Source organism: Ambystoma mexicanum, chromosome 10, assembly GCF_040938575.1.
Source record: "Ambystoma mexicanum isolate Mex_15411 chromosome 10, UKY_AmexF1_1, whole genome shotgun sequence".
Taxonomy (NCBI): domain Eukaryota; kingdom Metazoa; phylum Chordata; class Amphibia; order Caudata; family Ambystomatidae; genus Ambystoma; species Ambystoma mexicanum.
Window position 1 is genome coordinate 740,633,258 of NC_090932.1, and position 13,630 is coordinate 740,646,887.

At 44.5% G+C, this 13,630-nt stretch overlaps 1 protein-coding gene across 2 annotated transcripts in view; it reads right to left on the reverse strand.

Annotated features, from left to right (window-relative positions):
- ERICH6 (glutamate rich 6) overlaps positions 1–13,630 on the reverse strand; it is a 701,982-nt gene that overhangs the window by 77,326 nt on the left and 611,026 nt on the right. For both annotated transcript variants that reach the window (XM_069618380.1, XM_069618381.1), the window contains exon 11: positions 11,907–12,059. In XM_069618380.1, the coding sequence (XP_069474481.1) occupies positions 11,907–12,059 (153 nt within the window). The remainder of the gene's footprint in view (positions 1–11,906; positions 12,060–13,630) is intronic.

Here is a 13,630-nt window from a genome sequence, read left to right on the forward strand (position 1 = left end):
GACCCACATCCTCCCACACCACGAGGAACTAGTCCACAAGCGGCGAGAGCAGAGGGTAGTCTCACCACTGCAATCATCATACGAAAAACCTGTGTTCCAAGAGACCTTACTACGAATTTAGCTCGCTTAGTAGCGGCTACGGACACACTTGAGGACAAGGAGAAACAGGTTTCAAATGAGACAACACAAGCCATCACGCCATCCGAAGCAATACACGGCGCAGTGAAACTGGCCGAGTTGCAGTCTTCCGGAGGGGAGACTGAACAAAGCCTTACCTGCGACCCTGTACAAGCCAGGAAGTGTGACAAAGACCGTAGCATTGCACTGGGCTCTAGTAGCAACGCATTCATGAAGTCCAAACTGAGCACAGTGTCCTCATCACTCAATACCAATGGGCACAAAGACAATGATGAGTGCACACAGCAGCAGCAAAATACAGGAAATAAGCTCATTTCAGTTTCAACAAGTAATGCGAAGTCACAAGTTCATGTTCCCACTGACGAAGACACAGCTCAAGTCTCGCCAGACCGGACAGGGACATCACCAGAATTATTAACATCTATCGGTGAAGTCAACAAACCCCTACCAGATCATAATGGCAAAAAGAGATCAAGACCCAAATGCACTAAAAGCAATAAGAAAAAGCTGCCACCATCCAAAAAACAACAAGCTATCAGAGGCAGCACGACTCAAAACCCAACATACACAAGACTACGGAAAAATCACTCTCTACGAATTTTGACCGACTTTTTCGAATTTCAACCACACACAAAAATCAACATGTGTGACGAAATCTCTGACGCGGAAATGCTCGCAGTTGAGACTGACCTGCCACCTCCGGCAAAACAAAGAAAACGCGAGCACATAAGAAAAGACTTCTCCAACTCACCACTAATGTCTGAATCTCAGGATGTAGAAGCAAGGGAGCAACAAACTATGGAGAAGATAGATGAACTTCACAACCGAGAGCCAGCCCAGGAATTACCTGCTCATAGTGGAACTCAACCTTCGAGCAGCATTCAGGACCAACAAGATACGGAAAAACAAACCATAGATGACCAGCAAATAACACAAAGTCAGATTGGAGATGAAAACAACACATTGAGCAGTGATCTCTTATCCACCAAAGACAACTATAACTACATCAGGGTTCCTTCGGTAAAAGAACTCACAGCAGCAAACACAGCGTTAGGGCAAATGGATGGCACAGCAAGCGAAACAAATTCACTCCACTTCCCAAGAACTGATAACGGTGTGAAGTCTGCAGAAGACGATTGTCAACATCCTGCAATTCCCAAGGACCCAATAGAAGCACAGTCCAACATCGTAACAGATGCACAAGAGCTTGAGCTCAGAAAAGGGATCACTGAAGTAAAGACAGCCACAGAAGGTCACACAATACAAGAACAGTCATTTGCGAAACCAATCGCCTCTACGAAAACCAACACCATTCCTAAAGACAGGAGGGTGTCGGCAGCAAAAGATATCACACCCAACATACAAGAACCAAACATATATCGATCATTGACAAATACCACAGCATCCATAAACATTGGGAATGCTAGCCACTCAACTCAAACACCAAGCAAGCGGCTCTCCGCCTCCGGGCTAGCACAGTACGAAAATATGAGTCAGCAAACATTACATACATCACAAGAGATGAACACAAAGAAAACGGATCTCCAAGGCATAATGTCAGTGATAACCATTGCCCTGAATCCCTTCTGCAAACTTTATGAAACAATGCAAGAAACGGTGAAAGACCAGCAGGTGATACTAGCCATGATCCTCACAAAAGTATTATACTTGGAGACCTATATAACAACAAAAGAAAACGTTACAGTGACAAAAGACAAGTTGGATACGCAGGGTCCATCAAAAAACAAAGCCGTAGCTACTCATCTTCATGTTCAAACACAAACAAGGAAAGAACAGATCGCACATGAAACTGGAACACAAACCAATACAGTTATTGACCTCACAGAAGAAAAGCGCACCAGCGACCTAAGGTCAATGCAAGGGTCAGTACAAAACCAAACTGTTGAGCTCACTCCCAAAGAGAAGTCGCCGCCACATTCATCACACCAGACCAGCAATACACTGTTCGTTCTAAACAAGGTGCCTGTAAGTAATCAGGCTGGGAAAGACAGAAACGAGCTTATCTACTCCATTTTCGACATGTCCAACGGCAAAGACAAATTGAGTCTTGAAAACCCAACGGCAAATTTAAACCACAACCTCAACAAGAAAATAAACATCAAGGCACCACAAAAAAGTACATCAAATAACGATAGTCCACAAAGAAGACAAGTACAGGCAAAAACATCGGACACTGACAATATAATAAGCCAGAAGGCCACAACGTGTAACAACATCAAACATTCAAAATTGAATAAAACAATCGAAAAACATATGGTTAGAAGCACCTCAGCGGCAAGAAACCACTTGTCGGACTTCGACTCAGAAGACGCACTATTAAATCTCAGCGTCTACTCTGCTGACGACTCTTGCTCAAGTATAACTCCGGATCACTCTAAAAACAAGGCAAGATCTAACCATAAAAATCAGGCGTTCTCTGCACCCCAGGGAGCAAGCAACAAATCGGGTAAGGAACGTGACTTCGAAACCCTCGAAGAAAGGCGTAATCGCCTAGAATATCATTTCAAATCCAATGAGGCAGAAAAACACACGAAAACAATAAACAAGGCACCGAAAACGGCAGACAAAGAAATAACCCAGAAGAAATCCAAAACTGACAGCCTCAGACAAGAGAGGGGCAGGGATTGCAGAAAAGAGCCAGCAGAAAGATCTAGGCAAATTCGTGAAACCTCAATAAAAAATAAAAGAGAAAAATCGGAACTGTCAAATCAAGTTGCACGTTCGATCTACCGTGGTGATCAAAACAAGGCAAACAACAGAAACACAACGAAAAAACATCAAAAGAGGGACGTAGACATCCGAAATGACGAAAAAGAAAAAAGTAGACAAAGTCCCAGCATTCAAAGGAAATATAGGACTGAAAAACAAACCTATGGAGAGACACACCAAAATTCTAACAAACACACAAAGTACAGATGGACAATAAAGATGTCACTAAGACGCTCAAACACAGAGGACCTTATTCTGAATAGACGAACTGTCATGACCATATTCAGCAAAATTGGTAAACTACGAGAAATTCACACGGCAGATATAAAAATTGTGGAGCCATGGCACGACAGATCGGGAGCAAGCACTCTACTCCATGTAAACTCGAACACAATACACACAAAAATTCTAAACCAAAAACTTGACATCTACAGACAGGGATTCCATACTGAGGACGTCTCCATCCAGCTCCCACATGGAAGTCCCGAAGTTTTATCTCGTAGACAACAAACTACCTCAAAAGATAGATATGAGAACCTCAGACATAAGTCTCCCCCAACTCTAAAGGGGGCAAGAGAAAATGAGAAAAAGCCAAAAACCAAAAAAATAATAGTGAACCGAGGACCCTATTTAGATAAGGATCAAAACACCACACGGAGGGATGAGCAACTAAACTCAGAACGTAACTTGAAAATCCACTACCCAAAAGAGAGAAGTCGGAATAGAAAAGAACAAAGATCAGACAGCAGTTACAAGCGAAACAATGAAAAGGAACATAATCAAAAACCGTACACCTCAAGGGAGAGAAGTCGAGACAGAAAAGAACAGAAATCAGCTAACAGCCAGAAATCAACAAACACAACGGTCTTAAAAACATCGGAAACACAGAAGTGCGCACAAACACAGTTAGACCCATCTCGAAACAGCAAAAAAGGGCTATGGGCCTGGCTGCCCAAAATGCTTGCAAACCATCGGTCACAATAGCCATCCATGAAAGGAGAACCATCTACTTGCGACACAGCAAAAGAAAGGCCGATACGACTTACCCTATGTTCTTGGAATACAAGAGGTCACTCCCACCTAGCGATGCCAGGTGGCCCCAATTTAGGGGAATACGACATCATCTGCCTGCAGGAAACGTGGCTACAAACAACCCCAAGATTGGAAGGATATCAAATTACTCTAGTCCCGGCCATCAGAGGAAACAAGGGGCGCCCAACCTCAGGATTGCTGATAGCATGCCGCATTGGAACTAGAATACAAATTGAGAAAATCTTATTGACAAATCAATTCCTGCTAGCAATTGTAATCTCGGTGCAGGTTCAGAACAACCAAAATGCGCAATCTAGAAACGTAGTCATAGCTAATGGATACTGGAACCCAGCGGCAATAACAACAAAAGCATTCATTGATTTGTGCGAGAACCTACTTGTAGCCGCATTGATTGACTATCCCACAGCAGACATCATTATGTGTGGTGATTTAAACGCAACTTGTAACGAGATAAAAAAATCATCTACAGCAGCACAACAGGCATCAGCGCATAGAGGGAAAGAATGGCTAAAGTTTTGTGAGCTCCATGGGCTCCATAACCTAGACGTCGCACTTCCAGCATTAGACAGGCCACCTACGTGGGAGCGTCTACCCGCAACAGCCACCATCGACTACATATTTGTATCGCAGTCATTATTACCAATCACTGAAGCATTTACGATACATCGCACGTCCACGAGTGACCATAATATACTTGAAACAGCCTGGTTCCTATCCAGTAAAACAAACACATATCACGACACTAACATTGAAGCTAATACGCAAGGACTACGATTAAGAATAAAGCCTGCAGAGATCTGCGAAGTAACAAAGAAATACACTGAAAACAAAACCTCAGAGGTTGCTGACGGTATAAACTATCAACCATTACTGATTCCATACATGCAGCAAAAACGAGGAAACAGACTAGTCTCCGACCAGAGTCCCAAACACATCTTCAACAAGGAATTAGTGGAGACAAGGCGCAACTATAGAAGAGCAATAAGAGAAATACGTAAGTACACGAACACAGACATCATACATGCCATAAATGCTGTGAAGAAAAGGTACAAGGACTGGGTGAAATTTCATCGACACAAATTATACCAAGCGGATGCTGAGAAAATAACTAAAGCTCTCGTCACTAACAATAGCCGAGAATTCTGGTCTCTAATAAAGGACGCCGATAACACGTCGAACAACCAGATCCTAAACAACATCAATCAAGCAACCTGGATAACGCATTTCACCAAAGTCTTCCAATCAGCCTTACTCACTCCCGACAAAGAACAACAAGTACCCACAGTCCCCTGGGTTGAATTAGAACAAGAAGAGGACATCGTGAACATCATCACTAAACTAAAAAACTCCAGGGCACCAGGCCCAGACGGGATCTCGAATGCTGAGTTAAAAAGTCATCCAAAAGATTGGGCAAAGCTAATGAGTGTCATATTTCAGCGCTGCACAGAAACTCAGTCCATACCCCACTCCTGGACCAAAGCGATAATCATCCCAATCTACAAGAAAGGCAATATGAGTAATCCCGAGAATTTTCGCCCGATTGCACTATTGGATGTAATGGGTAAGGTGTATGCCTCACTCCTAATGGCCAAATTCCAAAAATGGGCAGTGGGAGCCAAGTGCAATGACCCATTCCAATTGGGATTTAAGAAAAGTGCAGGTACAACTTGCAACATCTTATTGTGCAGCACGCTAAAAGCAAACGCACTGCAAAACAAGCAACATCTATATGCTGTATACATCGACTTCACGCAAGCCTTTGACCGAGTAGAAAGATCAATACTATGGGACAAACTAAAAGCGTGGCAATGTCCCGCTGAGCTACTGGCCCCAATCCAAGCACTACATTGCGACACCTCAATGAAAGTGCGTTTGAATCGTAATGGACTGCTATCAGATGAAATTCATAGCACCCGAGGCGTAAAACAAGGATGCCCGTTAGCTTCTGCACTCTTCTTGGCTTATATTGGCGATATTAATTGCATAAACGAAACAACCAGAGCATTTCCGCCAAAGCTGGGGCAAACAAAGATTGGGCACCTTCTGTACGCCGATGATTTAACCATATTCGATCAGACGGAAATAGGTCTGCAGCGAAAACTCGATGCGTTACAAATCTATGCCATAAAAAATCACTTGCAAATAAACACGAGCAAAACCAAAGTTATGATTCTCCAAAACAACGGTAACAAACAAAGAAATCAACAAAGAAATAAGTTTAAATGGCATTTGGGTCAAATCAATCTGGAGACCGTTGCGCAATGCAAATACTTAGGAGTACCTATGGACAGCTCACAAAAGGAAACAGCTATGCAGACAGAACTCTATGCAAAGATTAAGAAACTAGCAGCACAAGCTAAATTCGTGGATGGCAAATTTGGAAAATTCTCATTAATACCAACTATCAATTTCTATCAAATGAAAGTGGTGCCGTCAATTACGTATGGTGCAGAAGCGATGCCCACCTTGCCAACAGGCTTATAGGCTAAGTTGGAAGCGCTGTTCTGGCGCACAGTATTACATCTTCCACTGTCAGTATCAGGGTCAGCAATCAGGCGTGAGCTGAGTTTACTATCGTTAGAATGTACAGTTCTCTGCAACTCCCTTATGCTGTACAGATAATGTCTACTTGCACACAATAACGAAGTCCTCAAGCTATTAAAATGCGAAATGAACAGTAGAAAATGTAAAATGCTAAATGACTGGCAAGACAAAAATCAACTAGCTATGAAGATCATCGCATGCGAAGAGCAGGAGCTCATAAGCAACCCATGCAAAATACTAAAAAAACTAAAAGACAATGACTGGGCCATGACAATAGATAACGCATCTAAACTAAAACTCACCTCACATCTCCTTGGCAACACCCTAAAAAGGAATGAACTACAAAGATATGTCATCCAATGCCCAAGTAAACATATTCGTACTGCTATCCTGCGTGCACGGCTAAATTTGTACAAAACAAGGGAGATACTATACATTCGCGGACAAGTCACAACAAATGGATGCCGCTTTTGCAAAACCACTTCTGTCCCTCCAAAAGAAACACTAAGGCACCTAATCATGAGCTGCCCAGCCACTGCTAGTATCAGATCACAATATCTCGCACCAATGGCAGGGTTTGACATTTTGGCAGAAGAAGCGACATGGTGGGCGCGACTATTAGGAGGAGAAAGAACAACATGGCAAATCGCAATGGCACAAATGGTCCGACACATCGAAAGCAAATTATTAAATGAAAATGACAAGCAATAGACAATCGAACCAGATAAATGGATGTTGTAAAGCACAGGCTAACTGCGCGAATCCAACAACGAACTTAACGACAAATGAGAGAAAAACTCTGGCAAAGCTGGTGACGACAACGATGTTGTTGATAGAATTCATAGTCCGTATTGTAAAATCTTATTTTTTTGATTAAACAATAAAAAAAAAAAAAAAAAAAAAAAAAAATGTGCTAGTCCCAGGAAGGATTGGATCTGTTTAACAGTGGTGGGTGCTGGCCAAGAGAGTATGGAGTCGACCTTGGCAGGATCCATTTTAATTCCTTTGGGACTCAGCACAAATCCAGGATAATGAACGGTTTGGACATGGAAGAGACATTTTTCTGGTTTTGCTAGGAGTTTGTGTTCACATAGACTTTGTAAGACTGCTTTTACGTGTTCTTGATGGATCTGGGTGTCATTGGAGTAAATCAGTATATCATCCAGGTACACGATGACAAAAAGGAATAGCATATCAGAGAAAACTCTATCCATGAACCGTTGAAAGACCGCAGGGGCATTGGCAATACCGAAGGGCATTACCAGATATTCAAAGTGACCAAATGGAGTTCTGAAGGCCGTCTTCCATTCATCACCTTTCTTTATGCGAATGAGGTGATAGGCACCCCCAAGATCAAGTTTAGTGAAGATGACAGCACCTCGAACTGCCTCCAGGATGTCAGAAATGAGTGGTAGCAGATAACGATCTTTGAGAGTACATTGGTTGAGACCACGGTAGTCCAAACAGGGCCGAAGTTCTTTGGTGTCTTTCTTAGGAACGAAGAATAGGGAAGCACCGGCTGGAGAGTATTCGAAGGACGGATAGTCCCATTTGCCAGGTTGGTATCCAGGTACTCTCGTAGGGCCCTTTTTTCGGGTTCGGACAATATGAACATTCTTCCGAATGGAATCACTGCTGAAGCATCTGTGTCAATGGCACAATCCTCAGGTCTGTGGGGTGGAAGAGCTTGAACAATGGCTGTTGAAAACACATCAGAGTATGTTTGGTAGGTCTCTGTCACTTGGATTATGTTGGATACACTTAAGGACGACTGTTTATGATTCTGGGAGCTCACAGGAGGGTTTTGCAATGTGTCTTGAGACAAGCAATGGGACATACAAAATTCAGAGCCTACAAATAGGGATCCGGCTGTCAAGTTGATGTAAGGATTGTGTTTCTGAAGCCAGGGCATGCCTAGAACCATGGGGCAGTGAGCGGCCTTTATGATGTCGTAACTGAGCCTTTCCTGACGGTTGTTTATCAAGAGTAGTAACTCCTTGGTTTGATGAGTAATGGGTCCGAAAGACAATGGTCTGTCATCAATTCCTTCAACGGGTTGTATTACTTCTTTGGGTTCTCGAGGAATGTTATGACTGACAGCCCAGTCGTGGTCTATGAAAACCCCCATGGCACCGCAGTCCACTAAGGCCAGGATGGGGAAGGATTCTTTCTCTGTAGGTGACAAGATTCTCTGGAGAATCACTAAAGTGTTCTGTCCTGGAGTACTCAAGGAAGGAATGGATGCGGAGCAGGCATCTTGCTCCCGAAGCTCTGCTCCGCTTAGGATCGGGAGCTGGTGTTCCCCAAACGTCGGGGTGGCGCTATTGGGCATTCTCTCACAAGATGTTTATCAGAGGCACAGTACATAGTCCTGTATTGATCCTATGGATCCTTTCTTGTGGAGAAATTGGTCCACGAATGCCACCCAATTGCATAGGTTCTGGATCTGAGGAACGTGGAGCGGATGCTTCTTTGGGACAAGGATATTCCATGGTTGTCTTCGGGGTGTTGTCTTCGTTTTTATTTTCTCTGCTTTTCTCTCCTGGATTCTGAAGTCCATTTGTAAGGAAAGGTCCATCAGGGCCTGGAAGGAACTCGGACGGGCTACTCTGGCTAGCTCGTCTTTTAATTCATCATTCAATCCCCTTCAGAATAGAGTGAAACTGGCTTCTCGTGACCAATCGGCTTCTTTAGCTAGCTGTTTGAAGCGAGTCACTTAAGTAAGCATATCCTGACCCCCTTGCTGGAATTCAATAAGTCTTTCTTGTGCACTGTAGACAAGTTCCTGTCGATCAAACATAGCCTTAAGGGCTTCCACAAATCCATCATAATCATCCAAAAGTGGGTCTCCCGAATTGACTAGTGGAGTCGCCCGCGTTAAGGCGTTGCCCGTGAGATGAGAAATCATGAAGCCAACCTTAGCTCGTGGCGTGGAAAAAAAGTAGGGTTTGAAAGTGAAGTGTACTACGCAGGAATCAGGGAAGGAACGCAGGGATTTGGAAGATCCATCATATTTGTCCACTACACCCCTACCAGGGTGCTTTCTTTGGCCGCGGAATCCCGGGACAAGACTAGCTGTTTTAATGCTACATTTTCGGCCTTGAGGTTTTGAACTTCAATAGTTAATTCTTGCATACCTCTCATGAGGTCTTGTACTGCCGCTTCCATGTCTACTTCTATATCTGTTTTCAGGCGTCCCAATCTGTCACAAGCTTCTTTCTTTCTCACCTGTTTTTCCTTGCTTGTGGTCTTCTTGGGTGGGCTTTCCTTCTTCCTCATTGTTTGAGATTTGTATAGGTTGGAGCGCGAGTCTTCGGGTTCCAGCGTGAGGTGACGGCTGCCTAAACCGGGAAGCGTTCAGTATCCAGGAATGCTAACGATGGGTCCAGGAAGGAGGTGGACAGGCGTCCGATGCTCAGAAGTGTTGAGAAGATTGCGGCACCGAGCACAAGACGGGTCCGGGAAGAAGGGATAAAGTCTAGCGGAGGATTGCAGGAATCAGGAAAGGGTTCCAGGACGGAAGAAAAAAGGGGTAGGAGTTGGAGACAATACGGTACACAGCCTCGAACACACGCCAAACAACTCCAAGCAGTTGCGTTGAGACGCGCAGAGCCGCGGGGCGTGCCTGTTTTCTAGGAAGCAGAATGTTGCGCGCAAAGGCTAGAGCGCAGCGTTTCTGGCCCGTTGGCCATGTTGGAAGAATCACGGAACTCATGCCGCGGTGCATCATGGACCACGAGGTCCAGAATGGCCGGAATCGGTGGTTCATGACAGCAAGTCTCTCCCCCTATTTTTACAATATTTTCACTGCTCCCTTCTTTGCCATGTTGAAGCGGGAAGGGATATGGTTTAAAAACGTTGCCGATGATACCCAGTGTAGTATCCCACTGTCAGGCCCCCATGCACAAAATGAAGCCAGGCTGAATAAAGCCTACACATGTATTGACAACTGGATGGCCTTAAATGGCCTGGCATTCAACAGGTCTAAGACCAAGCTTATGATCGTGGGGTCACCTAGTACCTTATCCAAGCTGGGCCCAGCATATGGGGTTTTTCAACTTGGCGACGTGAAGATTAACACATTTAAGAAAGTTAAATCCCTAGGGGTTACTCTAGACCAGCACCTATCCTTGAAGGCCCATGTGGGGAGTGTGGTCTCAGGAGCAGCCTACTACCAGGGACTCTTCGCCCACATCCGTCCCCTTATCATGCAGGACAACGCAGACATTCTAGTTAGAGCCATTGTAGGCGCCAAAATTGACTACTGCTGTAGCCTTCTGACTGGCATCAGCAAGGCTGACACCAACCGCCTCCAGGTGATTCAGAACGGGGCTGTGAGGGTGGTAATGGGTCTCGCGAGACGTGATCACGTCTCAGCAGCTACAAGAGTCCTGCATTGGCTTCCAGTAGAGGCGAGAATTCGTTTTCGCTTCTCACGATTACCTTTCAGTGTTTACAGGGGACTCTGCCCTGTTACTTGAGGGAACTGATCATGATCAAGACCACTACGAGAACTCTCAGATCTAATAATTCTAAAATGCTAGACATCCCTCGAAGCAGATGCAGAAAGGCTGAAAAAGGAATCTGATGCACAATAATATCTGCTAAAAACCTGGCTGTTTGCTTAATCTTAGCCTCCCTACATCTCTGAGACTCCCCTCTGGCTTTGCTTAGTTGTTCTTGTGTTTTGTCTTTTTTGTTATGTTAGCCCCATCATGCCTCCGGGGCCATTGCTGCGCGATACAAATAAATTAAAGTAAAGGCAGTAGAAGGATTGAGATGTGTTTTCTGTGAGTCTAGACAGGTGACCAGCCGCTTGCCAGCCAATAAGTGTTCATGCAAAGTAAAAAAGTGAATTAAGCTCCCAGAGAAAAATTAGTATAAATGTATCTCTACCTCAGAAATTCAAACAATTCTTTACTGTCTTTTAAGGCAATGATTCTCTTAGAAATGTCATCACCTCAATATGCCTCGTCCAGCTTCTACTTTCATTACACATTACTTATATATATTAAGCTGCTGAATCACGTGTAAAGGTCACCGGAGCTGATGCAGAAGAGGAATCTGATGCACAATGATATCTGAAAAAATTGCGACACGGGCAGGTGGACATTAAGCCATTTGATCAGGTTTTGGCCCAAGAGTTATGACTTTTCGAAGGGAGTGTCTGGAAGAATCAATCTGGTGGTGCTGAAGGAGAATATCCCAATTAAGGCATCTCATGCCAGTACTGCTTTTTTTAGAGGCACCATGTTGGCCAAGAGAACCATTCTAACTGCGTGTAAGTCCCCATGGGCCAAAACATTTAAAAATGGATTAATCATCTGCAGACCCTTCTACCAATGTAAATTCCCAGATATTTCAGGTCTTTTCTGCCCTGTAGTAAAGGGTTACAAAGTTAGAATTTCAAACATATACGTTTAACATTTCACAAAACCTACCAGACATTTCCATTTAAGTGATAGCACGTGCCTTTACCATTGGACCCGAACAGTGCTTGAATTTGTGCATCACGTGACTTATCCTCCTGGACAATGCACAGAAAATCCTTCCCAACGTGTGTAATAATAACTGCCAGGTTTCCAGATGGATAGCTACATTTGGTTAAGGTGTTTAAGCTCAATTGATTTCCAGGAATACTGTCTGCTTGAAGGTTGCAATGTGACACATATGCATCTTTATGGTCAATGAAACAAAATATTTCTGCATCATATCTGTTGTTTTCATAAAGTTGTACAGTTCAATATTTAGTATTAATTGAAGTTAATCGCACAAGAGGGTGCACTGATGACCTCTATACAATTGAAGTAAACAAAAGAAGAAATTACCTACCCCTGGTAATGTCCTTTCCGATGGAAGACCCTCCCACGGATTCCTCATCTTAGATTGTATTTATGTATTTATTTGTATTTCTTAAGCGCCTAAGCCCGTGGGCATCAGGCTGCTGTTGCAAACCTGTTACATGATACAAACATTTGGCATAAATAGAAATAACATTAGAGAAAAGAGGATATTAACAGAACAGTGTAGGGTGGGTGTGGTGGGTGTGGTGGGCCTCTTGGCAAGGCTAGATGCTTCTACAGTTCAGGTTTGTCCAATGAGGTTAGGTAAAGAGGAACATTTTTAGTGCTTTTCTGAATGCCCAATGTGAGCTCTCTCCTTGCAGCGCGGTCGGGAGTTCCATTGGGATGCAGCTACAGAGGGGAAGCTCACCCCGCCTCCTCTGGCACACTTATATTTGGGTGCAATAATCCAGTGGGCGTAGGGGGCTCTGACGAGTCTAGAGAGATTAGTGTAAAGCTCACCTGGTATTCTCAGGGACGCAACCCAATCTGGCTGGACTGCTTCCGTTTTGGACCCACTCCCTCAGGTTCTTGTTCTGCCGAGGACCTAGTCTGGAATACAGGAGTACTGATTTTAGCTTATAGTCTCTTTTCCCTTGAGCCCACCTCCCTTGTGGACTCAACGACCCCCTTAGTGTTTTCCTCACCTTGGTTTTCGATATGGTGCGCTCTCCGTCCTGCTGTTCTGTGCAGGGGTGCATTTTGAATGGGCGAGCCGCAACCGAGTTGCTTCACTGGTGCGGGCCCTGTGAGTCCAGTCCTGCTGCGACTCAGTTTCTCAGGTAAGTCTGCTGTTTTGACAACTTGTCCTTAATTGCAATTTCCCCTGTTAATGTCTTTCCTTCTCTTTTAGGTGCGGAAGGAGTTCTGAAGAAGCCCTGCTGGCTGGGGCTGTTCTCAAGATGGCAAGTGAAAGCGCGAAGCGCGGCTCTATGTGCTTTTCTTGCTGTGTGCTGACCTGTGTTGTCCCTCTCTTGCAGGCCGCCGTGATGTCCTGGATGATAGCTGCTGAGAGGATGCGGAGTGGTGAGTAGATGTTGTTCGAATTGCCTCCGAGTAATTAACGGAGAAACGTGTTAACAGGCTTGCCCTTTTCTCTTGCAGGGAGACGGAAGACCGAAATGGCCTTAAACCAGAAGCAAGTTCAACTCAGGTAAGCGTGAGACTGCTGATGGTTGTTTAAATGTGAAGAATAAACGCTTACTAATGCTGCTTTTCTATTTTTTCCCCCAGGTTGCGGCTTCCAAGGAAGAGAGTGAGCGTCCGCCGAGAAGCTGGAGGTTCTGGACACTGGAGCAGATGACAGGAGCTGGCGCGCTAAC